Genomic DNA, 25,736 nt, shown 5'->3' with positions numbered 1-25,736 from the left:
TACCGCCGACTCTCCCTCCCTCAGGTTGCATCCACGAGGGCGTCTGGCACCCACACGGAGCTCGCTGGGCACAGAACGCCAGCCACTATCACTGCCTCTCGGGCGTACTCACCGTCACTCAGACCCACTGCCACCTGCCCTGTGACTCACCCCTGGCTGCACGCGACGGGGCCTTCTGCCAGAGCTGCCCAGGTGAGTGTGTGACAGGTGTGCTGAGAGAGAGAGAGAGAGAGAGAGAGAGAGAGAGAGAGAGAGAGAGAGAGAGAGAGAGAGAGAGAGAGAGAGAGAGAGAGAGAGAGAGACGAAGAAGATGCAGAAACAGAGTAGGAGACAAAAATAGACAGACAGACAGATAGACACACAAACAGACAGAAGGATAGAGGCGAAAAACAACAAGCAGAGTAGGAGAGACAAATTCAGACAGACAGACAGACAGACAACATACACACACCCCTGTATCGCTCGTTTTCTTTTCTCCCTCGGGAAAGAAAACAAAAACAATCGACTCGCTGGCAAACTAAACACAGTAAACAATATACAGTGAGACAGACAGACAGACAGACAGACGGATGGACGAGACAAAGGAAGTTGATATAAACTAATTCCCCGAACAGACAGACTACATAGAAAAATACAAAACGTAAATACTCTCTCTCTCTCTCTCTCTCTCTCTCTCTCTCTCTCTCTCTCTCTCTCAAAATCATGCGGAAACGAAAATTGAACAAGAAAACAAGAGAAAGATCCATAATTGCCTTGTATCTGTGTGTGTGTGTGTGTGTGTGTGTGTGTGTGTGTGTGTGTGTGTCGCAGGAGATAAGAACACTCAGGCGGCTGTGCACTTTGAAGGAAGGGAAGGGAAGGGAAGGAAAGGGAAAGCAAAGGAAGGGAAAGGAATGGAAGGGAAAGGAAGGGAAGGGAAGGGAAGGGAAGGGAAGGAAAAGGAAGGGAAGGAAAGGGAAGGGAAAGGAAGGGAAAGGAAGGGAAGGGAAGGAAAGGGAAGGGAAGGGAAGGAAAGGGAAGGCAAAGGAAGGGAAGGGAAGGGAAGGCAAGGGAAGGAAAAGGAAGGGAAGGAAAAGGAAGGGAAGGAAAGGGAAGGGAAGGGAAAAAAGGGGCGGGAACACAAGAATATAAGGAGTCTACAAGAAGCCAGTAGGTCTATGCATGGCAGCTCCTGTGAAGATAAGAGAGATGAGATGGCGCCACTCTAAACACTTGCCTGCGCCATGACGGGCTGGGGCCGACTACCATCCAGGCCCTCAAGCAAGCCTACCGGCGCTATAGGCTTAGACGTAAAAAAAAAAAGACATGGGAAAGGAAAGGAAAGGAATAGAAGGAAAAGGAAGGGATGGGGGAGGAAGGCAATTAAACATGGAAAAGGAGACAAAGCGAAAAGAAAGGGAAGGGAAGGGAAGAGAAGGGTTAATGAAGGGAAAAGAGGGGAAAGTAAAGTCTATAGAAGGGAAGGCAAGGGAAAGCTAAGGAAGGGAAGGGAAGAACAAGCAGAGGAAGGCAAGGGAATGGAAGGTTAAGGAAAAGAAGAGGAGAAAACAGAAGGGAAGGGAAGGCAAGGCAAGCGAAGGGAATACAAGGGAAGGGAAAACAAAGCAATGGAAGGGAAAGGAAGGCAAAGCAAAGCAAGGCAAAGAAAAGGAAGGGAAAGAAAAGAAAAGTAAAGAAAGGGAAGACAAGGGAAGAGAAAGCAAGGCAAGACAAGGCATGGGAAGGGGAAGAAGGGAAAGGGAAGAAAAGGCAAGGAAAGGAAAGCTAAGCAAGGGAAGGAAAGACAAGAGGAAGGAAGGGAAGAGAAGGCAAAGCAATGGAAGGGAAGGGAAGGGAAGGGAAGAAAAGGCAAGGAAAGGAAAAGCTAAGCAAGGGAAAGAAAGACAAGAGGAAGGAAGGGAAGGGAAGCCAAAGCAATGGAAGGGAAGGGAAGGGAAGGGAAGAAAAGGCAAGGAAAGGAAAAGCTAACCAAGGGAAGGAAAGACAAGAGGAAGGAAGGGAAGAGAAGGCAAAGCAATGGAAGGGAAGGGAAGGGAAGGGAAGGGAAGGAAAGGAAAAACTAACCAAGGGAGGGAAAGACAAGAGGAAGGAAGGGAAGAGAAGGCAAAGGAATGGAAGGGAAGGGAAGGGAAGGGAAGAAAAGGCAAGGAAAGGGAAAGACAATGGAAGGAAGGGATGGGTAGGGGAAGAAAGGGAAGGGAGGGGAAGGGGTGCCGGGGCAGGAGGCTGGTGGCGCAGCATCTCTATAACGCGGCACCGGATGACACCTGACTGATAAAGGGCGTGTCGGGTTAGCGTAAACAGCTGTTGTATCCGCTACCCTCCACCCCCACCCCTCCCCGTCCTCCCCCTCCCCCTCCCCCTCCTCCTCTTTCTTCTCCGCCGCCTCCTTCTTCTTCTTCTGCTGTTGTTGTTGTCCCTCCTCTTCCTCCTCCTCCTCCTCCTCCTCCTCCTCCTCCTCCTCCCCTTGTTCTTTCTTCAGTGTGTATCCTAGTCTTCCTCCTCCTCCTCCTCCTCCTCTTCTTTCTTACACACTTCATCCTGCTCATCTTTCTTATATCCCTCCTCCTCCTCCTCCTCCTCCTCTTCCCCATCCTCAATCTCCCTTCCTTCTCTTTTGTTCCTCCTCCTTCTTCCTCTTCTTCTTCTTCTTCTTCAGATCTTTCTTCCTCCTCTATATTTTCTTCTCTCTCTCTTTATTAATTTTCCTCCTTCTCTTATTCTCTCTTTAATCATTTTCCTCCTCCTTCATTTTCACTTCCTCCTCTTCCTCCTCCTTCTATTCGTTCTCTCTCTCTCTCTCTCTCTCTCTCTCTCTCTCTCTCTCTCTCTCTCTCTCTCTCTCATCCTGCACCTCATTTTTAACTTTTTTTTTCCCTTCCTGCTTTCCTTTCTCTCTTCTTTAAGTCTTTTGTTGCCAGTTCTTGTTATTCTTTCTCCTCCTCCTTTTGGTCCACTTATATTTTCCCTTTTCTTAGTTTTTTTCATTTATTTTCACTTCTTTTCATCACCATCTTCATTACCTTCATCATTTCTTCTTCGTGTTCTTGTTCTTGTTCTTCTCTTCTATTCCTTCTCTTCTGTTTATATCTTCCCCGTTTCTTCTTTTTTCTTATTATTATTGTTTTTGTTATTCTCATTCTTCTTTGTCTTTTTTTCTAAGTCTTTTTATAATTATCATTCTTCTGGGTTGTTGTTTTTTTTAGTCTTCCTTTTGTTCCTCTTCTTCCCCCTTTCATCTTCCTTTCTCCTCTTCCTCTTCTTCCTCCTCCTCCTTTTTTTTTAATGTCTCAATTTCCTTTTTCTTTCTCATTATTCTTCCTCCCCTTAGTCTTCTTTTTCTTCCTCTCCTTCCCCCTCACTTCATTTTCCTTTCTCCTCCTCCTCCTCCTCCTCCTCCTCCTCCTCCTCCTCCTTTTTTTTAGTGTCTTAGTTTCCTTTTTCTTCCTCATAATATTATCATCATTATTCTTCCTCTCCTTAGTCTTCTTTTTCTTCCTCTCCTTCCCCCCCACTTCATTTTCCTTTCTCCTCTTCCTCCTCCTCCTCCTCCTCCTCCTCCTCCTCTTTTTTTTAAGCGTGTTAATTTCCTTTTTCTTCCCCACATTATTATCGTTATTCTTAGTCTTCTTTTTCTTCCTCTCCTTCCCCCACTTCCTTCTCCTCCTCCTCTACCTCCTTCTCCTCCTCCTCCTCCTCCTCCGCCGCCGCCTCCGCCTCGTCTTGTGGGAAGTTGTGGCCAAAAAAGTAGGGTAATGCATGGCTTCATTATCGCCATTGTACACGTGATACGACTTTAACTGTTTACCCAATTAGCTGTCTTATCGCGGAGGGGGGAGGGGAGAAGGGGGGGGGAGGGGGATGGGGAGAGCGGCATGTTGGGTCGGTAAGAGCTGTTGCTAACACAAGATTTTCTCATCTCTCCCTTCTTCCTCCTCTCTCCCTTCCTCCTCCTCCTCCTCCTCCTCCTCCTCCTCCTCTCCCTCTCTCACTGCTTGGTTACCATCATTCGCACCACGTTACACACACACACACACACATACACACACATACACACACACACACACAGGGCACAAAAAAAAGTGGACCAGGTAATAATAGGCGGCATCTAGACACAACACCTGGCTGGCTACCTGAGAGAGAGAGAGAGAGAGAGAGAGAGAGAGAGAGAGAGAGAGAGAGAGAGAGAGAGAGAGAGAGTAAAGAATAAGAAGTCGAGGTACATTCAAGACGTGATAGAATTTTGAGATAGAAAGACGTGATAGAATTTTGAGATGGGAAGTGAAGCGTAAAAATGAAACTTAATAGGCCGTAAGTGAAGGTTCGGAAAGGGATTTTGATTTTATGGAAGACACTGTTTGGCTTTTTTTTTGTTTGTTTGTTTCCTTCGTTTTCTGTTTCCCATTCTTTCTCTTCATTTCTCTTCTTCTCATTTCTTGACTTCTTTTGACCTTCTCTTTTTTTACCTTTGACCTCTTTTCTTGACCTCTTTTCTTGACCTTCTCTTCTCTTGACCTCCTCTTTTCTTGACCTCTTTCCTTGACCTCTTTTCTTGACCTCTTTTCTTGACCTTCTCTTTTCTTGACCTTCTCTTTTCTTGACCTTCGTTTTCTATTCCCCACTCCTCCTCATTTCTCTTCTTATTTCTTTTCATTTCTTCTCATTCCCACTTTCTCTCCTCATTTCTCTCCTCCTTCTCCTCATTTTCCTCTCTGTTCTCTCCTGTTCTTCTAATTTCTCTAACCTCTTTTTTCTCACTCTTATTTTCTCCTTCCCTTCTTCTCTACCCTCTTCTCACGCTCTTTCCCCTTTTCTTTTTCCTCATTTTCTCTGTTCTCTCCTGTTCTTCTAATTTCTTTAACCTTCTTCTTCTCACCCAGCTTATTCTCTCCTTCCATCCTTCTCTATCTTCTTCTCACGCCCTTTCCCGTCTTCTTTTTCCTCTCCTCTTTTTTTGCATACCTTCCCATCTCCTCTCTTTCATAACAGTTTTCTTCTCGCCCTCTCCTCATGCTCCCCCTCTCCTATTCCTCTTTTTTTATGTTGTTGTTGTTTTTTTATTCCTGTCTTCCTTTCACAATTCTTCCTTTCTACAATATTCATCTTGTTCTCCCTCTTCCTCATTCGTCTTTCGATGTGTCTATCCCTCTCTTCCTTTGCACCTCTTTACAGTCTTCCTCTTGCCCTCTCCTCCTCCTCCTCCTCCTCCTAAAGTAATGGCAACGAGGTAAATTGCGGCCTTCGAAGCAACTATTAGGCCGGAGCTCCGTCGCCCATTATTATAGTATTAAGCCGAGTGTTCCCTTATCTCCTAATGGCGGATAAATTGTCCACTAACTTCCCCCCGAGGTGCACACGCTAATTGCCGGCAGGTTCGTATTTCTCTTTTTTTTTTCTTTTTTCACTTGTTGCTGATTGTTGCTTTTTTTTTGTGGCGTGGCTTTTTGCGCGTCCACATCTGTTCCTGTGTGGTTGTGGTGGTGGTGGTGATGGTGGTGGTCGTGGTATCTTAGTGGTTGTGATGATGGCGGTGGTGGTGGCGGTGGCGGTGTCTTAGTGGTGGTGGTGGTAGTGGTGATCTCGTTGTGGTTGTAGTGGTGGTGGTAGTGGTGGTGGTGGTGGTAACGTAGTAGTGGTGGTGGTGGTGGTGGTTATGGTGTTAGTGGTGGTGGTGGTAGTGGTTATGGTGGTAGTATGGTGGTGGTATCGTAGTGGTCATGGTTGTGATGGTGGTTGTGGTGGTGAGGTTGTTCCCCTTTCACCATCCGTCTCTATCGACAGCTCTTCCCTAACCCACAGTGATGCTTTTAAAAGGTCAATAAAACACTTCGCGGCAGCAGTAATATATTTGAAATCACTACTTTTTCATCTGCAACTCACGCCAGAACCTTTATTATACATTTTTTTTCCAGTCATATCCATCAGTAGTACATTCTGAGTCTTATTAATAAGGTCTAATGTCTCCCCAACCCAGATTAATAGCTTTAAGAGGTTCATAAATAGCAATGTCAGAAGTAATTTATTGAAGAATTATCGCTAGTTCATGTATCACCTTTAGCAATACCTTAATTATACTTTATTCTCTAATTATATCCATCGTCAGTAGAGTCATAAAGTAAATTGCATCCTTAACCTATAGCAATACCTTTAATATACTTTACTTCGGATCTTTTCCATTCTTGTACAGTCAAAAGGTAAATCGACTTTTTAACTGCTTAACTTTTGGGTGAGAAGAAAGTTGAAGAATTTAGAACAGGAGAGAACAGAGACAAAATGAGGAGGAGGAGAGAAATAAGGAGAAAGTGGAAATGAAAAGAAATGAGAAGAAATGAGAAGAGAAATGAGGAGGACGAGAGGGGAACAGAAAATGAAGGTCAAAAAAAGAGAAGGTCAAGAAAAGAGAAGGTCAAGAAAAGAGAAGGTCAAGAAAAGAGAAGGTCAAGAAAAGAGGAGGTCAAGAAAAGAGGTCAAGAAAAGAGGAGGTCAAGAAAAGAGAAGGTCAAGAAAAGAGAAGGTCAAGAAAAGAAGTCAAGAAAAGAGAAGGTCAAGAAAAGAGGTTAAGAAAAAAGAAGGTCAAGAAAAGAAGTCAAGAAAAGAGAAGGTCAAGAAAAGAGGTTAAGAAAAAAGAAGGTCAAGAAAAGAGGTTAAGAAAAAAGAAGGTCAAGAAAAGAAGTCAAGAAAAGGGAAGGTCAAGAAAAGCGGTCAAGAAAAGAGAAGGTCAAGAAAAGAGATCAAGAAAAGAGAAGGTCAAGAGAAGGTCAAGAAAAGAGGTCAAGAAAAGAGAAGGTCAAGAAAAGAGGTTAAGAAAAAAGAAGGTCAAGAAAAGAGAAGGTCAAGAGAAGGTCAAGAAAAGAGGTCAAGAAAAGAGAAGAGAAGTACGCCGCCAACCTTACTTTTAACTCTAAGTAATAGCTTCTTGAGGACCATGTTTACCACCTTATCAGCAGCACAGTCTTTTCTCAAGCCAGTAGCCGTGCCTTGATTACCCCCTCGCTAACCACATCATTGAGAGTACATTGACCAGCCCCATTTCGATCCGTAAGCCTCGCTAATACGGAGTTGCTTATTAAGGAGTAGTTTACATTTAACTTTTTTTAACCATTGCAATACCTTAATTATCCTTCCTTTGCTAACTACGTCCGTTGAAAGTACATTGATTAGTCCAATTATGTCTTCTTAAACCCCGGTAATAGGTTTTAGTAGTATTTATTGATGGGGAGTCTTCATTTAATTTCTTCAACCACTCCAGTACCTTAATTTTCCTTCTTTTGCTTGCTACGCCCATTAAAAGTTCACTAATCAGACTCATTTGCTTTATGCCTTAGTTATCGCTTTTAGTGTCTCAAAACATCAGCAGGAGTTATTTATTGATGGGGAGTCTTCATTAAACCCTCTCAAGCACTGTAGTATCTTGATTAACCTTACTAAACGAACTAAACCCATTGGAAGAACATTGAGCAGTCCCATTATGTCTCCTTAAGCACCGGTAATAGCTTTTAGTGCCTCCAACCATCAGCAAGAGTAATTCATTATCTATTTAACTCTCACCCTCTAATTATTCTTCCTTTACAAAGCACACCTGTTGAAAGTTCATTAATCAGTTCCATTCAGTCACCTTAAGCACTAGTAATAGCTTTTAGTGCCTCAAACCATCAGTAGGAGTAATTTACCGAGTAGGAGTCTTCTTATAACTCAATGTTTTCTTTACTAACTACACCCCTTGAAACTTCATTGATCACCCCCATTCTGTCCCCATAAACCCTGGTAAAAGCCCTTCGACCTTCTATCGGTCCATCTTAACCCCCCAGGAATAGGTTTTAAACGCCCATACTAACCAGCGTTCATTGATCAGTCCCATTCTGCCTCCATAAACTCTGGCTGAAGCTCTTAAACTCCCTTACTGCCCTTCTCAAACCCCATGTAATAGGTTTTAAACGCCCACACTCACCAGCTTATCTTAATGGAGGCCCACGTGACCGTCATACCCACCCATACCCACCCATACCCAGTGTACACAACAATGGTGAGTTTATGAGCCCGAGTGTGCCCATTATGTCAACTCGGGTACTTTTATGGGTCTCTCGCTGCCCCTGATGCTAACCGTACTACCTTTTGGGACTCCCGACGCCCCTACCCCATCCCCCATACAAGACCATACCAGTGCCATTGAGTTGCATGTTCCTTAATGTATGGTAGTAGTGATGGTAGTGATATAGTAGGGGTGGTAGTGAGGGTTGAGTGGTAGTGGTGGTGGTGGTGGTGGTTTGGCTTAGTGTCGACGGCTGTAATATTAGTAATGATACTGATAAAGACTAATATGAAGGAGGAGGAGGAGGAGGAGGAGGAGGAGGAGGAGGAGGAGGAGAAAGAGGGAGGAAAAGAAAACGTAAACAACTGAGGAGAAGGAAGACGAAGAGGAGGAGGAGGAGGAGGAGGAGATGGAGGAAGACAGTAAGAAAGAGAAGAAGCAAATAAAGAACGAACGGAAACGAAGAAGAGGAAGAAGAAGAAACAGAAGGCGGAGGAGGAGGAGGAGGAGGAGGAAGAAGAAGAAGAGGAAGAAGAAGAAACAGAAGGCGGAGGAGGAGGAGGAGGAGGAGGAAGAAGAAGAAGAAGAGGAGGAGGAGGAAGAAAACGAGGCACAGAAGGAGGTCGTTTATAATCCCCCTCACACACACACACACACACACACACACACACACACACACACACACATAACTCCGGGAAGTCCGAGAGTTTAAGCAGAAACAGGGGAAGACGCAGAAGGAGGCGGTGATGGTGGTGGTAGTGGAGGTGGTGATGGTGGTGGTGATGGTAGTGGACCCAGGCAACACACACACACGCACACACACACACACGGCCAACCAACTGCTCGCGGTAAAATATAACGAAGTATGATTCTCGAGTTACAGTCTTTGCTTTTATTGCCGAATGTGAGAAGTGAGTCTCTTGGTCTTCGCCGGGAGGGTCGTCGGGGCGGCAGTGGCAGCATCAGGAGTCCTTTTTGCCCCCGCAGTTAGACGTGAGGGACGTTGAGGGTTGCATGCAGGAGTAGGGAAGCCCCGAGGGAAAGAGGGATGGGATGGGGTGGTGTGGTGAGTGTCCGGACAGTTAGTGGAGGCGTGAGGGAGTTGATGAAGATGGTGATGGTGATGGTGGTAGTGGTGGTGGTGATAATTGTTGTTAGGCCAGTGACAGTGGTGGTGGTGGTGGTAGTAGCAGTAGTAGTAGTAGTAGTAGTAGTGTTTTTGTTGCTCTATTCGTCGTTGAAAAGGAGAAAGAAGAGGAGGAGGAGGAGGAGAAGCAGGATGAAGAGGAGCAAGAGGGAGAGGAGAAGGAGAAGGAAGAGGGACAACAACAGGAGTAGGAAAGGAAGGAGGGACAGCAACAGGAAGAGGAGGAAATGGAGGAGCAGGAGGAGGAGGATCAGGACTTTCAAATTACATCAACTATATTTTTTTCCTTCCTGTGATTTCCAGTAACGCCAAAAGGGGAAGCGTTGCGTCACTCACTCCAGGAAACGGAACCGACGCCCTGTTTACTTTACACTCTATTTATACGCCGTCACGAAAAGAGGGAAAGAAATCAAGAATAACAAACGAACGAGATATTTTAAACACACTATCTACTGTAACGAGACACCTTTCCAGATAAACCGACTTGTAGGGAGAGAGGTTAACATGTGCTTGATAAGGTTAGAATTAGCTGTTGGGTGTGAAGAAAGAGACGCGTGAGAGAATAGACGAGAGAATGCAGGAAGTGTCGAGCGAAGGAAGGGTTTGTTTGGCGTGGATATCCGACGTTTTGGATAACTTGGCTTGTAGGGAGAGAGATTAACATGTGCTTGATAAGGTTAGAATTAGCCATTGTGTGTGAAGAAAGAGACGCGTGAAGATTAGTGCAGTATAAGTAAAGGAAGAGTATAGACGATAGAATAGAGGAAGTGTCGAGTGCATGGTTTGTTTTAAGGAGTGTTTAGTGCGAAGAAAGAAGCACCTCAGGATAAGTGAAGTATAAACAGGAAGGAAATAGACGAGAGAATGTAGGAAGTGTCGAGCGAAGGAAAAGTTTGTTTGTCATGGATATCCGAGTTTTTGGATAAATTGGCTTGTATAGGGAAAGATGTTAACATGTGCTTGATAAAATAAGAAGTAAGTGTTAGGTGTGAAAATAGCGCCTCAGGATAAGTGAAATATATAGGAAGCTAATGGACGAGAGAGCACAGGAAATATCGAATGTTTTGGAAAGGTTTTTGAAGCGAAATTATCGAACGTTTACATTTAGAACATAAGGAAAGAATTTTTAAGCGAGAATATCGAACTTTTTGACTTAGAACTTAAGGACACAAGGTTTAAATAAGGGAACATTAGGGTAGGTTTGTGATTAGAACATAAGGACACAAAGTTTACATAAGGGAACATTAGGGAAGGTTTGTGATTAGAACATAAGGACACAAAGTTTACATAAGGGAACATTAGGGAAGGTTTGTGAAGCGAGAGTATCCAGCTTTTAGAACGCGTAAGAACATAAGGAGTCCTCAAGTGGCCAATAGGTTCATACAAGGCAGCTCCTGTAAACCCAACCCCACCTAAGTACTTGAATATACGATCATTTGTCAGATTGGTATAGAAGATAAAAGCATAAGGGTTGGTATTCTCAGACTCTACCGACTCTCACATCAACCATTTACAAAGATCAGAAAGAAGATCAATAGGGTTTCAGTGAGTTTTTAAAGTTAATGGTACAACAGGATGGTCAAACTACCACCAGGGTCATGAAACTACCCTTGGAAATACCCACAACTACAGAAAACTGGTCAGATATTTCCACTTGAGACGCCGATACGTTTAACAATATGAATGAAGGAGTCCTACAAGAGACCGCTGGTATATCTTCTGTAAACCTAACCCCACCTAAATACACGAATATACAATGAATAGACTGACTGGCTGACTAATGACTTAACTAATGAGCTGCGCCGAGCGGTTGGTGAACGTGGTGGTGATCCTGGAGTCTAAGTTTTCAGTCCTGCCGAGCGCCATTAACAAGGATCGCCCACATGCCGTCCACTGGTCATGACTCTGATTACGAATTCGATGAAGTGGAGCGCCGCAAGAGTCTCAGCTACGCAAGCAGGAAATGGCGTCTTTAAGGGATAATCCGCGCGTGTACCCTCAGTCTGGGGTCCACCACCAAGACGCAAATAGATACATGAATAAGTTGAATAATTATAATCAATCAACAGGCAAAGATCAAAATAAGCTAATGATAAATGGTTAGATAAGAAGATGTCGACGGACGAACCAAAACAAATAGGTGAAGGACGAACAAGCAAATGATAGATGGTTAAAAAGGAAAATATAGACGAAGGAATCAAAACATATAGACGGATAAAGAAGGTTACATAGGAAAATATAGACGAAGGAACCAAAACATATAGACGGATAAAGAAGGTTACATGGGAAAATATAGACGAAGGAATCAAAACAAACAGATGAAGAAGATACAAATAATTAATAGATGGCTAGAAAGGAAAATATAGACGGACGAATCAAAACATAGACAGATAAAGAAGGTTACATAGGAAAATATAGACGAAGGAATCAAAACAAACAGATGAAGAAGATACTAGATGGCTTGGAAGGAAAAATATAGACGAACGAACCAAACCAAAAGCAAAACAAATGAAGAACGAAAATATCAATAACCTGTATCAGTGTATAGATAATGCTCGCCCCCTCACCCCCCCCCTCCTTCTGCCCCTCCTTCAGGCTGCTGGCTCGAGGGTCGCCGAGTGCAGGAGGGCGAGACGGTATCCTCCCGCGCCGACCCCTGCGTGTCCTGTACCTGCTCCGGGGACCGCCTCACCTGCCAGAAGAGGGCGTGCCCCGTGCTCTCCTGCCCCCCTGCCCGCCGCGTCCTGGCCCCGGGGAGCTGCTGTATGACCTGCACGGGTGAGACGAACTATAATATTCCTGTCTAATTTCTGTATTTTTCTGTTTTCTATTCTCTATCCTTCTCTATTCTGCTCTATTCTCCTGTCTAGTTCCTCTTCCTCTATTCTCTGTTCTTCTCTCTCCTTATCTATCCTTCTCTCTCTTCCTGTCTATTTCCTGTTCTATTATGTATCCTTCTCTAGCCTACTTTATTCTGTATCCTTCTCTCCTCTTCTTTCTCCTCCTGTCTAATTCCTATTCCTCTATTTTTCTATTCTTCTCTCTCTTTCTGTCTAATTCCTATTCTTCTATTATCTATCATTCTCCTTCTCTCTCCTCCTGTTTAATTCCTATTCCTCTTTTCTATCCTTCTCTATCCTTCCGGGCGAAACAAACTCCTGTCTAATTCCTATTCCTCTATTCCCTATTTTCTCTGTCCTTCTCTATCCTCCTCTGTTCGTCACCCTTGCTGTCCACACAACGCCGCCCTCTCTCCCTCCCCTCACCTCCTCGTCTCCGCCACAGGGTCACGGGAGCTCATCACGCCGCCGGGAGAGCGCTGCTTCCTCAACGGCTTCCTCTACACCACTGGCATGGAGCGTAACCTCGACCACTGCACCGCCTGTACCTGCCACCAGAGCTACATCACCTGCCAGCGCACCACCTGTCCCGTGCTGAACTGCCCGCGCGAGGACCAGCTGACCCCCGAGGCTGAGTGCTGCCCCGTGTGCGTGAAGAAGCAGTACAGCGGAAAGGCGGAGAACTGCACGATCCACGGTATGACGCGGCGTAACGGGGAGCAATGGCAGTTGGACCAGTGCGCCACCTGTACCTGCGCTAATGGGAATGTGGCTTGCGAGTTCATGGAGTGTCCTTACATGAATAAGCCCTGCCCGCCTGGATTTAAGGTACGTGTGGAGGTGGTTGGGTAATGGGTGGGTAGGGATGGGTGTGGGTGCGAGTCAGCGTTTCTAAATTATCTTACCTATCACATTGCCCTTTCGTAGTTTCTGACATACAGCTATTGCGAAAGTGAAAGAAAATCATCACTATTTAACATTTTCAGCGATAACTTTAATTTTCCATCGTTATTTGTAAAGGTACGAGAGTTTTAGGATTGAAAACGATAAAGATACGATGTTCAGAGTACGACAGTTTGGCATCGCTGGTGTGGGTATAGGTATGGAAGAGAGGGTGCAAGGGAGGGTGGATTGGTGGGTGTGGGTGGATAGGTGTGTAAGCTAGGGCTGTTTGGGGGGTGTAAGGGTGTGTGGGGGGGGGGTAGCTGTTAGGTTCCTCTTTGTTATGTGTCTGTTTTTTGGTGTTTTGTATTTCCTTTCTCGTCTTGATTCTTGTGTTGTTTGTTCACTGTATGGCTGTTTATGTTTTTTGTTGTTGTTTTGTTTTGTTTTCTTGCTTTTTTTTAAGTCTGTTCTCTCGCTCTTTACATTTTTTTCCGTATTCATGAGTTTATTCTAGCTCTTTTTTTTACCCTGTCCATCATCTCTGTCAAACTGTAGGTCATTATTTTCTATGTAGATTTATTTATTTTTATTTTTTTGGTGTGTGTGTGTGTGTGTGTGTGTGTGTGTGTGTGTTCCTCTCTCAACGTCTGCCATAATTTGTCTAATTCTCTGTATGAAATGGTTTTATGTTTACGAGGTTTTTTTTTATTGTTCTTGCTGAGAGGGACAAAAATCCACATATATACCTTATTTTCTTAACCTCTGGGGAATATTTTACAGATCGTTTTCTTTATCTTAATCTCTCGGGAACATTTTAGGCATCTTTTTTTTTTCTTCTTTTTTTTTTTTTTTTTTTACTGTTCATTTGAGGGCCATTAAATTAGACGTTCCCGCCTCATATGCGTGTAAGGCGTCTCAAGCTCCCCCTGCCTCTTACACCAAGCATTGGGTTACATCAGCGCCCATTCCTTCGTATTAAGCTTGCACGTTTTAACTCAAGCTTCCCCTCCCGACACTCCTAAAGCACTTAACTTATCATAAACGCAACTCCTTTTTAAATGTTATAGATGGCGTGTGTAAATTTTACTTCAAACTTTCTCTCACACTTAAATATTCAAATTATGATGTTTTTTTTTTTTTCTCATGCGCGCGCTCTCTCTCTCTCTCTCTCTCTCTCTCTCTCTCTCTCTCTCTCTCTCTCTCTCTCTCTCTCTCTCTCTCTCTCTCTCTCTCTCTCTCTCTCTCTCTCTCTCTCTCTCTCTCTCTCTCCTCTCTCTCTCTCTCTCTCTCTCTCCTCTCTCTTTTCTCTCTCTTCTCCTCCTCCTCCTCCGTGTGACTCTTTATAACAATCCTAAGTCCTTGTATCTCCACTCCTCAATCTCCCACACCTCATTCCAACCTCCTACGTAAAAGACCCTAAAGAAAACTGTTAAAAACCCAAGTGTTGTCACCCGCTTGAAGAACACACAGAAGACTTAAACTTTGGGTCGCAATACAAGACATTTCGTCACCCAAGAACACCTATTTCACAAGGCTTTCGCAGGAGTTGTGGGCATTACCAGTAGTAGTTTTATGACCCTGGTGGTAGTTTGACCCTTCCTCTGTACCATGAACCTGAAGAAACGCTCATTAGAACCCGACTGACCGCCTCTTTGACCGTTAGAAAGAGATGATGTGAAAAGCGGAAGTGTTTTGTAATACCGACTAAAATTTTATGTTCTCCTTGTCCCTACAGCGCGTGGAGTTGGAGCATGAGTGTTGTCCGCGCTGCGAGGAGGCGCCGGGCGTGTGTGTGGTGTTCGGCGACCCGCACTACCGCACCTTCGACGGGATGCTCTTCAACTTCCAGGTAAGGCCGCGGAGGGAGGTGAATAAGGGGATGGGAAACAGAACAGAAGAAAACAGAAAGGAAACACCAGAAAAACCGAAGGACGAAGAGTATGAATGAAAGGGAAACTAGTGTAGAACTTCATCGATGCTTTTCTTTCATATAAGACCGTAGGACGGAGGTGAAGAGGGGGATGGGAAATAGAACAGAAGAAAACAGAAAGGAAACACCAGAAAAACCGAAGGACGAAGAGTATGAATGAAAGGGAAACTAGTGTAGAACTTTATCGATGGTTTTCTTTCATATAAGGCCGTAGGAGGGAGGTGAAGAGCGAGAGAGAAAGTAAATATAGAGATAGAAGTGAGAGAAGACGGTGAATGAAAGGAGAACAATGGTTGCATTTAACCTGAGACCCGAGGGAGAGAGGTGAAAGAGAAAAGGAGAAAGGCGAACTAGAACGAAGGAAGAGGGAGGAAAGGATGAATGAAAGGGAATCTAAAGTAGTATTGCGATTAGATGCTTTTCAACTTACTCATAAGGCCGCGGGAGGGAGATGAAGAGGGAGGGAGAGAGGCAAAGTGGATAAAATGTGCAAGAAGATGAATGAAATGGAAAGAACAGGAGCTTTTTGTACGAGATGCATTTACACTTCCAGGTAAGGCAAGGAAGACGGAAGGGGAGCGAGAGAGGAAAAAAAAAAGTGAGAGAATGGAGTGAAAGGAGGAAGGGAATGTTGAATGAAGTGGAAATTATTGTAGCATTTTGTACGAGATGCTTTTAGGCTTATAGGTGAGGCAAGCAGGTGAGAGGGAAAGGGAAAGGGAAGGGGAAAAAAGGGAAAGTGTTGCTCGCAGAAAGTAAGAGTGGAGGAAAAGAAGATTGAAGAAAGGAAAGCCATAGTAACAACATCTACATATACACATTCAGCATCATTCTTTCGTCCTTCCACTTATATATCCCCTCGAGGTCTTCCCTTTTTTCCTTCACTTGTGAGACCCAAAAACACTTACAAGAGGGCCATATTCTTAAACATTTCGACGCCCGAGCACATACATTTGACAAGGCTTTCGTAAGAGTTGTGGGCATTTCCCTGGGTAGGCAGATTCATGAAGTTCTCCATAAAAATGATACTGTGGTTCCCTCTTCACGACCTTCACTGTACCTTGAACGTCAAAAAAAAAAAACATGAGAACCCGACTGATCTCCTTTTCGGCCTGAGAGAATAATCGTTATGAGGCGAAAGCATGGAGATATTAAGGTCATTATTAAGTTAAGTAAGCGTCTGAGAACACCTGACCTAACCCAACCTCATCCTTGTTCCTCTGTGTGTTCTCTTCTTCACTTCCATCTCTCTACCGTGAACGTTAAAGAAAAACACTCATGAGAACCCGAATAAGCTCCTTTTCGGTCTTTGTAAATAGTAGATGTTGAGAATCCCTAACCTAACCCAACCTCATCTTCCTTAATCCGTGCCCCTCCCCTCCCCGTCTCGGCTGCTCCATGAAAGTTAAAAGAAAACACGTGGAAATTAGAGAAGAGTTAATGTGAGATTCGGAGGCCTCTGAGAGTACTTGACCTAACCCAATATCACTCCTCTTTCCCCGTGTGTTCCCCCCCTGACCACTCCCTTCCACCTGTCACCACCAGGGGGCGTGCAAATACACCCTGGCGGAGACGTGCCGCGGCGTCCCCAAGTCTGGCAGGTTCAGTCTCAAGGTGAACAACGATGCGCGCCGCTCCAACAACTTCTCCTGGACCAAGAGTCTGACCATGCGGCTGCCCAACACGAAGGTGAGAGAGAGAGAGAGAGAGAGAGAGAGAGAGAGAGAGAGAGAGAGAGAGAGAGAGAGATTGATGAAGAGAGACATGTCAGTAGATGGATAGATACGTAGTCAGACAGATAGATAGATAGACAAGTAGATATAATAATAAGTAGGTAAGTAGAGAGATTGATAGATAAATAGACAGACAGATGAAGAGAATGAGTTTTATTGTCGGTATTGTTAATGTTACCTCGAAAGTTCACATAACCTTACCATTCTACTGCTTAAGTCTGTATCTCTTCTACTTCTACTATTACTACTACTACTACTAACCTCACCCTCCCCCCCCTTCCGGTGCCCCAGGTGAAGCTGTGCCAGAAGCTCCGCGTGAAGGTGAACGGTACGGTGGTGAAGCCGCCCTTCCACGCCCCCGGGGTGCTGAGCCTCACCAGGGAGGGCCGCGCCGTCACCCTGGCCACGCCCGACGGTGAGTGACCCCCCGGACACACACACACACACACACACACACACACACACACACACACACACGCGTTTTTTTAGGCTTCATCTTTCAGGGGAAACTTCTATCTAAATCAACAAAGGCAATATCTAATGTTTTTCCTTTTTTTGTTTGGTTTGTTTATCGAGGGGGGCGCATTAATACACACACACACACACACACACACACACACACACACACACACACACACACACATACTCACACATACATGAATTGGTTTTCTTCTAAGGGGAAACTACTTTGTAAATCAACGTTGGCAATATTTAGTGTCTTTTCTTTCCTGTTTTGTTGCTCCTTTTGCAATAACACGAATCACACACGGAAGGCATATAACTCTTTCTTTACCAAGTACATAATGTTTCCCTAATAACTTCACAACCCTTGAAAATACCCTCAAGTTACACCTCAATGGGTTTTTTTTTACTGACTAATGGTGGTGTTCTTTTTTTTTTTTTTTGCATTGATTATCCTTGTGCTTATCTGAATTACGGATCGAGTAACTAAGGAGCGATTTTTATTTTTATTCCTTTTACCTCAAACTTCGGAAATGTCCTGAAAAAATCATTCTTCTACTGAGTGACTATTGTGTACTTTATTTTTGATTGACTTCTACTGTACCCCGCCTATCTTTTCGGGGCTTATATACTTACACTTGAAAAGGCTTTGGTTGAGGCTGTGGATATTTTCATGCGTAGTTTCATGACCGTAGCGATAATTTGACAAGGCTTATGCGCCATGACCGTGAAAAGCACTCATGAAAACCACACTAATATCCTCTGTGGCTGGTGGACTTTTTTTTTAGCCGAAAGCGTCAGAGAACACGAGTCTAAGAACATATTTTGATTTTGCATTAACTCTCTGTAGTGTCGTGTGTCCGTCTGTGTTCGGGAGACGCTGGGTATAAATCACAAGGTTGGTGGCCTCTAGGCGGTGACGACGTGTATTTTTTGTTGTTTTATCCGCAAAAGAGATGTTGGTCAGGCGGTCAGGAGAGACGAAAATAAACGTTGGTGTCGCACAAACAAGAGATTATCAGTCAGGCTCGTAAGTTTACCCTCGCGAGCGTTTGACAAGAGAAAACAAACTCAGTATACATCATAAGGCCATTAGCTCCTCTTCCTCCTTCTCGTGTGTTTCTTTATCCCCAGCCACCTTACTGTTACCGCTGCTACTACTACTACTACTACTACTACTACTACTACTACTACTACTACTACTACTACTACTACAAGCTTCCTCCTCCTTTTCCTCTTCGTCTTCATTCTTCTGTCTCTTCTTCTTTCGTTTCTTTTCATCTTTCTATTCTCTTTCTTCGTCTTTTTTTCTTCTTCTTTTTCTTCTTCTTCTCCCCTTTCTTTTTCTTCTATTCTTTGTCTTCGTCTTTTTCTTCTTCTTCGTTCTCTTCATCTTCTCCTTATCCTACTCATCTACCCATCTTACCCTTACCTCCAACCACCACCACCACCACCAACTCACAACCAACAACCCATTCCAGGTGTACGCATCCTCTGGGACGGGCTGAGCTACGTGGAGGTGGAGGTGCCTCGCTCCCTCCAAGGCCAGACATGCGGGCTGTGCGGTAACTACAACGGGAATTTGACGGACGACCTGACCACGAAGAGGGGCTTGCCGGCGGGGTCGAGTTCCCAGATGGCTGTGTCTTGGGCTGTGGGGCGTGCCAGGCGGTGCTCCAACAGGATGAGCCGACACAACGCCTCCCACAGCGGGCCCAGACGAAGGATGCAGCGGCTCACGTGTTCCGAGGCTCACCGGCCGGGGCAGAACGAGTGTGGGCTGCTGAATAGTACGGTTTTCGAGCCCTGCCACGCCGTCATCCCATACGACAAGTTCTACGAGTGAGTGTTTGGGTTGCTTTGTGTTGTGGGTGATGGGTGTGTCAGTTGGGAGGGGGGATGTTTATGAGAGTAAGTGTTTGGTGTTAGTGTTGTGGCTGTGTTATTGTGTTGGGGGGAAGCTTTATGACAGTGAGTGTTTGGTGTTTGTGTTGTGGGTGTTGGGCGTGTTACTGAAGGGGGAGAGAAGGTTTTATGAGAGGGTTTGTGTTGTGTAATGTGTTGTGTTGTGGGTGCTGGAGTGGTTGACGAAAAGGATAGGTCTTATGAGTGAGTGTTTGATTGTGTTTGTGTTGTGGGTGTTGGGTGTGTTAATGGAGGGAGAAGGAAGGTTTTCTGAGTGAGGGTTTGTGTTGTGTAATGTGTTGTGTTGTGAGTGATGGAGTGGTTGACGAAGAGGATAGGTCTTATGAGTGAGTGTTTGATTGTGTTTGTGTTGTGGGTGTTGGGTGTGTTAATGGAGAGGGAAGGAAGGTTTTATGAGTGAGGGTTTGTGTTGTGTAATGTGTTGTGTTGTGGGTGCTGGAGTGGTTGACGAAGAGGATAGGTCTTATGAGTGAGTGTTTGATTGTGTTTGTGTTGTGGGTACGTGGATGTGTTAATGGGAGAGATGTTTGTGTAGGGGAAAATGTTGTGTGGGTGGAGGGTGTTTTAATATTTTGTGTGTGTGTGTGTGACATATAGATAAATGGATAGATAGAGAGAGAGTTTTAATATTGGTAAGTTTCATATTACTCTGGTGCTTTTTAATTTATTACTGCAGCCATCCACATAAATAAGAGAATCAAGAGTAACATGTCAATTCACGGAGCCACTTGAGTCGTCAATGATAATAATAATAATAATAATAATAATAATAATAATAATAATAGTGATGATGATAGGGGTTAGAATAATGTCTTCATCATCCTCAAAATTACCATTATTATCATTATCATCATCAACAACAATACATATTCACCACCGCCACCACACTATTACCACCACAACCACCACCACAACCACCAACAACAACCACTTCAACCACCACCACTAGCACCACCATACCACCACCACCAACAACAACAACAACAACAACCACCACTACCACCACCAAATCACCACCATACCACTACCACCACTACCACCCCCCCCCCACCACCACCACTGACCCCCTCCCCCCCTCCCCTCCTAGGTCGTGTATGCTGGACATGTGTGAGTGCCAGCCCCCGCGGAAATGTGAGTGTGACACCCTCCAAGCCTACGCCAGACAGTGCCAGCGCGCGGGTATCGAAGTGGCGGACTGGCGGAAGGTCAGCGGCTGTGGAGGTGAGGCATTGGCACCCCCTCCTCCCCCCCCCCTTAACACTGGCACCCCCCCCCCCCTCCTCTCTTGGTTCTGGTACACCTCCCTTCCCCCCCCCTTCCCTTGGCTCATGGATTTGTGCTTGCTTCGATTTCTTCATTTTCTTCGTTTTTTTGTTTATTTTTGTTTATGTTTTTGTTTTTCGTTAGCGTGTACAGAATTTGTGTTTGTTTCCCCTCTTCTCCCTTGTTTGTTTTTCTCCCTCATTCGTTCCCTGCTATTTTAATCTGTTCCGTTCATTTCCATTCATTCCCTTCCATTTCTACTTCAGTTATTTACATTCATTCCCCTCTTTTCATTCATTATCCTATTTCCTTTCTTTCGTCTTATTAACGTATTTTTCTAATTATTCCTCTCTTTATTTCCCTTCTTACATTCATCCTCCTATTCCATTCATTTTCCTTCATTTATTTACATTCATTCCCTTTTTCTTCATTCATAATCGTATTTCCTCTCTTCCTCTTATTATTCATTAAAGTGTTTGTCTAATTATTCCTCTCTCTATTTTCCTTCTTACATTCATTCTCCTATTTCATTCATTTTCCTTCATTTATTTACATTCATTCCCTCTTTTTCATTCATTATCCTATTTCCCCTCTTCCCCTTATTATTCATTAACGTGTTTGTCTAATTATTCCTCTCTTTATTTCCCTTTTTACATTCATTCTTCTATTCCATTCATTTTCCTTCATTTATCTACATTCATTTCTTCTTTTCATTCGTTATCCTATTTCCCTTCTTCGTCTTATTAACGTATTTGTCTTGATATTCCTTTCCTTTATTTCCCTTCTTATACATTCATTCTTTTATTTCATTCATTTCCCTCCTTTTTTTGGTGTTTGTGTCGTGTGTAGAAGTTTGTGCATTAATTTCCTCTTCTTCTCAGCGTTTCACTTTTTCATTCTTTCCGCAACTCATATGAAAGAATTGCTACCCGATTCATCTCTCATTCATCTTCCTTTTTCTGTCCTTCTTTTCGTTCTTTATCCTGGATTATTAAAGTTTCTTCTCAACATCCATCATTCATCTTTTTTTTTCTTCTTTTCCTTAATTCCTTAACTTCTCCTTTCTTCCCTTCGGTGTTAATCCTGGATCATTAAAGTTTATTGCTATCTTCTCTCATTTCTCACACCTTATACTTCCTCTCCCTCCTTCATTTCCTCCTATGTTTGTATCTCTTTCCTCTATGTAATTTCTGTTCCTGACGCCGCGTGAATGATTAATAAACGGTATCTCATTCCTCTGCGCCTTCAGCTTTAACCTTATGATATACAGCACGTCACGAATCACCGGGAATCGCAATGAATATAATCAAGTGTTTTTTTGTAGCGATTTAGTGCTGGGCTCACCATGACAAGTACGATCAGTTTAATGGATGACTAACGCTTATTTAATACTGCGTGGCCTATAAAATTCATCCTCTCCTCTCACCCTGAAAAAAAACCTCACTCCATCACCCCTCCCTTGCTATGTAGTCACCCCCGCACCTCATACTCACCCCTCCCTCACCAATTACTCCTTCCTACAGGCCTACAGTGTCCCCTCATCCCCTCACTACTCCCTCACCCCTCTTCTTCCCTCTCCCCTTCTTCACCGCCTTCCCATCCCTCTCACAAGCCCCCAGTATCCCCTCACCCCTCTCATCTCCTCACTGTTCACCCCTTCACCCCTTCACCCTTCCTTCACTACTCTCACCCTCTCCCCTCCCTTCTCACTCTCCCTCGCCCCTTCCTCACCCCTCACCAATCCCCCTCACTCTTCCCTCTCCCCTTCTTCACCGCCTTCCCATCCCTCTCACAAGCCCCCAGTATCCCCTCACCCCTCTCATCTCCTCACTGTTCACCCCTTCACCCTTCCTTCACTACTCTCCCCCTCCCCCTCCCTCATCTCTCAACCTCGCCCCTTCCTCACGCCTCTCCTTCCTCCCCAGGCCTGCTATGTCCCCACGGCGCCAAGTACATGGACTGCGCCCCGTCGTGCCGCGCCACCTGCCGCAACCCGACGCCGAACCCGAAGTGCCACAAGAAGAGGTGCCGCGCTGGGTGTTACTGCCCGCCCCCCACCGTCCTGCACCGCGGCGCCTGCATCCCCGCCGCCGAGTGCAGGAAGGGCAAGCGGCGACGAAGGAACCGCCGTAGGAATCGTTGAAGTAAAGCGGCTGGTCGGGCGGGCAAGAGCGGGGTGACTGAGGTGCTGGTGGCGGTGGCGGAGGTAGTGACGGTGTTGGTGGTGATGGTGATCGTGACGGGAGGGCTGTGCTAGAGGAGGTGGAGTCTGCGGCGAATCTGTGGCGAATGTGTGGCACCTTCCCGTCTGTGTGTGCGTGTGTGTGTGTGTGTGTGTGTTTGTTTCTGTGTGTGCGTGTGTGCTTGTTAGGCGCCCTGGCGGTGGTGGTGACGCAGTATTACCAGATGAAAAGAAAGAAAACAACCTCACCAGATATTATACTCCCAGTCATTCCCTTCGGTCACTGGGGACACGCTCGCCTTGCGCTCGCTTGTCCAGCCAATCACGGCAAAGCAGGCGGTGGAGGGAGACTTCTGATTGGCTAAGAACATTCAGCAATAGATGACGCCAGGCGGGAGAGTGTGATGGAGAACTGCAGCTGATCTCAAGCGTGTGTGTGTGTGTGTGTGTGTGTGTGTCAATTACGCATTCACATTTCTGGTTGCATGTCAAAGTTTTCTATCCTATACGTATTGCTTGTGTATTGATGGTAGTTGACACCCCATTGTAGTGTGTGTGTGTGTGTGTGTGTGTGTGTGTGTGTGTGTGTGTGTGTGCAAAAAAAACACAATAATATATGTTTACTGTTACTTGTCGTACATTGCAAACACTCCGTAGATACAGCCTAGAAAAACGTAATAGCAAAACCGTTTACTTAAGTGTCTGTGCTTTCATCGAGTTTCCTTCCTGCAAATGCTCCTTTAAGTGTTCCATTAGAGGGAGAAGCACAACACAGCCACGTACACAACACGACCACGTACACTACACGCCCTGCTCTCGTGCATCACCATATCACGTGACGTATTAGCAGCCTTAGTACAGTTAGGGGCTTGCTGATTGGTGGGTCAGTGCTGGAAGCTGAGGAGGAAAGGAGGAAGAAGAAAGGGAGAGAGAAGGGGAGGAAGAGGAGTTTAATTAGGTAGGTATTATAAGACACTTTGCTTCTCACATCAGCTATTTCTAAAGGTCAAAGAGGGGGTCAGTCGGGTTCTAATGAGTGTTTCTTGAGGTTCACGGTACAGAAGAAGGGTCACACTACCACCAGGGTTATAAAACTACCCTTGGAAATACGCACAACTCCCACGAAAGCCTTGTCAAATAGGTGTTCCTGGGGGGCAAAATGTCTTATAATGCGACCCTAAAAAATAAATGTGTGTGTGTGTGTGTGTGTGTGTGTGTGTGTGTGTGTGTGTGTGTGTCAGAGAGGTCGGAGTGGGAGTGGAGTAGACCAAGTTCCTAGACCGGTGTGTGTGTTTTTTCCAGCAAAGAGAAAAGAGAAGGTTGGTACCGGTGACTGACCCATGTTTGCCTGTTTGTCTGTCTGTTTTGTCTGTGGTTCTAACACTCACACAGTTGACCTTTTAACACACCAGATTTACATGATATTTAGTTCTGACGCCAATCACCAAGATGAGAATATTTAAGTATCGCAAAAAAATTACCTCACGCACGCAGATGCCAAAGTGTTTCCGTTTGTTGCTTGTTGTTTGTGTCCCGTGCGAGCTGATCTGCCAAGTGTTTGTGCCGAAAACCAGTGATATGCTAGGTAGCTATTAACGCAGAGTTGATATATGTAAGACTAGAACGTAACGTGAGCTGTGAATAGACAGTTTGATTCACTGCCTGAGGACTACACAGTATGGAGGTGCACCAAAGACTATGTATAACGAGGGGCCGCGAAGGGCAATGTGCCGACGATGGACGGACGTGGAAAATGTGGAGTTGTACGGAGTGAGTGCCGCTGGTGAGGTCATACTTCTCGAGGCGGCAAGGGAAATCGTCGCTATTACACTGGGCATATTTTCCGTGGATCTTCAGTCAAACCACGATTTCCGCTGGCGTGGTTCTTATATTTCCGTGGTTTTCTGACGTGTCCACGATCTTCCAAAGCTACGGTAGATTTCCCTGAAGGACGACGGTATTACTCACCATCATCATCATCAGCAATAACAAGAAACAAATGAAAACCACGCTAGCAGAAATTGTGGTTTGACTGAAGATCCATGTGAAATTTGCCCACTGTTATAGCCCCTTTACTCTCGTCAGCGGTATACGAGCGACTGAACCTGACAACCTTTTGAAGACAGAGAAGGTGGAGGAGTGACTGTACCGCTACCAGGGTCCTACAGTACTTCTTAAGGACGCGAAAGGAGAAACTCACTCGTTTACTCTATAACAAGAAGCAGCAGACGGGCGGCTTGACCTGACAACCTTTAGAAGAAGATCCACTCTACTAGACGCTACAAGATTATATGCTTTGTGTTAACGCAGAGACGCCCCTGGACGCAAACGGATTAGTTGAAGATTGGAAGTGATGGACGTATTCCTACCTGATAGCCTTTAGAAGATGATACGGTCTGCCTCAAATACTCTCATAAGATGGTTCGTGTTGACGCATAGACGCCCCTGGATCCCCAACAACGTAAGACTGGAGGTGATGGACTTGACCCTTCCTAAGACAGTGACGGAAATTGGGCTGTGTGGACGGGGCCGAGGTTCATATTCTCAGCCGCGTCCGCCACTCACAACTATCCAAAACGGTGATCAGTCGAGTTCTAATGAGTGTTCTTTTAGTTTCATGGTTACATAAAAAGGGTTAAACTACCACCTGGGTCACAAACTACCCCTGGAAATGCTCAAAAGTCCTGCGAAAGCCTTGTCAGATGTAAGCTTGTGCGCCGAAGTGTTGAAGAATATGACAGAACCGTTCAAGTCGTGACACCTTCAAGAGCCCGTGATGATGGACAGTGTTGTGGGAGAGCGCCGAGGCAAAGGCCGTTCCGTAACCAACAACGACGAAGCGGACTCCCACCAAAGACCAAGGAGAACAGACATTGAAGTGCGTGGTAATATCAACTGTGACCTAATACTCGTAATGCATAATATTAAGGGAACTAAATGTTAAACGAAGAGGAGATGAAGGTCCTAGTGAGAACAAGAAACACCAGCTGCATAGTAACCACCCTCGGAGTCAATGGTTCGAGGTGTGTTGGTTCGATACGGGGTTCGAATCGCTGAGTTAGAGTGTAAACCAAGGAGTCTAGAAAGGAATCTCAGTGTAAATTCTTGATGTAAAAAAGACATTATCGCCTGCCAATTGACAGATCTGACCAATATGCTTACGGTTATGTTTGTGGCCTTGTCGAAAAACGTACGGCCGATGTTTTCTTCCCGACCGTTCCTGGATGCCTTGCGAATAGCCTTGAGAACCCCAAGCGAGATAGCGAAGCAATAATGAGCCCAGTTGTCTAGTCTTGAAATAACTGGAGGGAGGCGTTAGTGTGGGACTAGTGTGCATGG

General features: G+C 45.1%; 1 protein-coding gene across 3 annotated transcripts in view; it reads left to right on the top strand.

Moving 5' to 3' along the window:
• LOC127008683 (BMP-binding endothelial regulator protein-like) overlaps positions 1-22,979 on the top strand; it is a 143,353-nt gene extending 120,374 nt beyond the window's left edge. For all 3 annotated transcript variants that reach the window (XM_050881000.1, XM_050881001.1, XM_050881002.1), the window contains exons 6-14: positions 25-192; positions 11,772-11,954; positions 12,462-12,844; positions 14,637-14,750; positions 16,377-16,520; positions 16,856-16,979; positions 18,508-18,868; positions 20,040-20,173; positions 22,141-22,979. In XM_050881000.1, the coding sequence (XP_050736957.1) occupies positions 25-192; positions 11,772-11,954; positions 12,462-12,844; positions 14,637-14,750; positions 16,377-16,520; positions 16,856-16,979; positions 18,508-18,868; positions 20,040-20,173; positions 22,141-22,358 (1,829 nt within the window). In that variant the 3' untranslated portion in view covers positions 22,359-22,979. The remainder of the gene's footprint in view (positions 1-24; positions 193-11,771; positions 11,955-12,461; positions 12,845-14,636; positions 14,751-16,376; positions 16,521-16,855; positions 16,980-18,507; positions 18,869-20,039; positions 20,174-22,140) is intronic.
• Positions 22,980-25,736: the final 2,757 nt, after the last annotated feature.

Source organism: Eriocheir sinensis, chromosome 38, assembly GCF_024679095.1.
Source record: "Eriocheir sinensis breed Jianghai 21 chromosome 38, ASM2467909v1, whole genome shotgun sequence".
Taxonomy (NCBI): Eukaryota; Metazoa; Arthropoda; class Malacostraca; order Decapoda; family Varunidae; genus Eriocheir; species Eriocheir sinensis.
The sequence above is the reverse complement of the archived record's forward strand: the minus strand, read 5'-3'. Positions and strand labels throughout refer to the sequence as shown.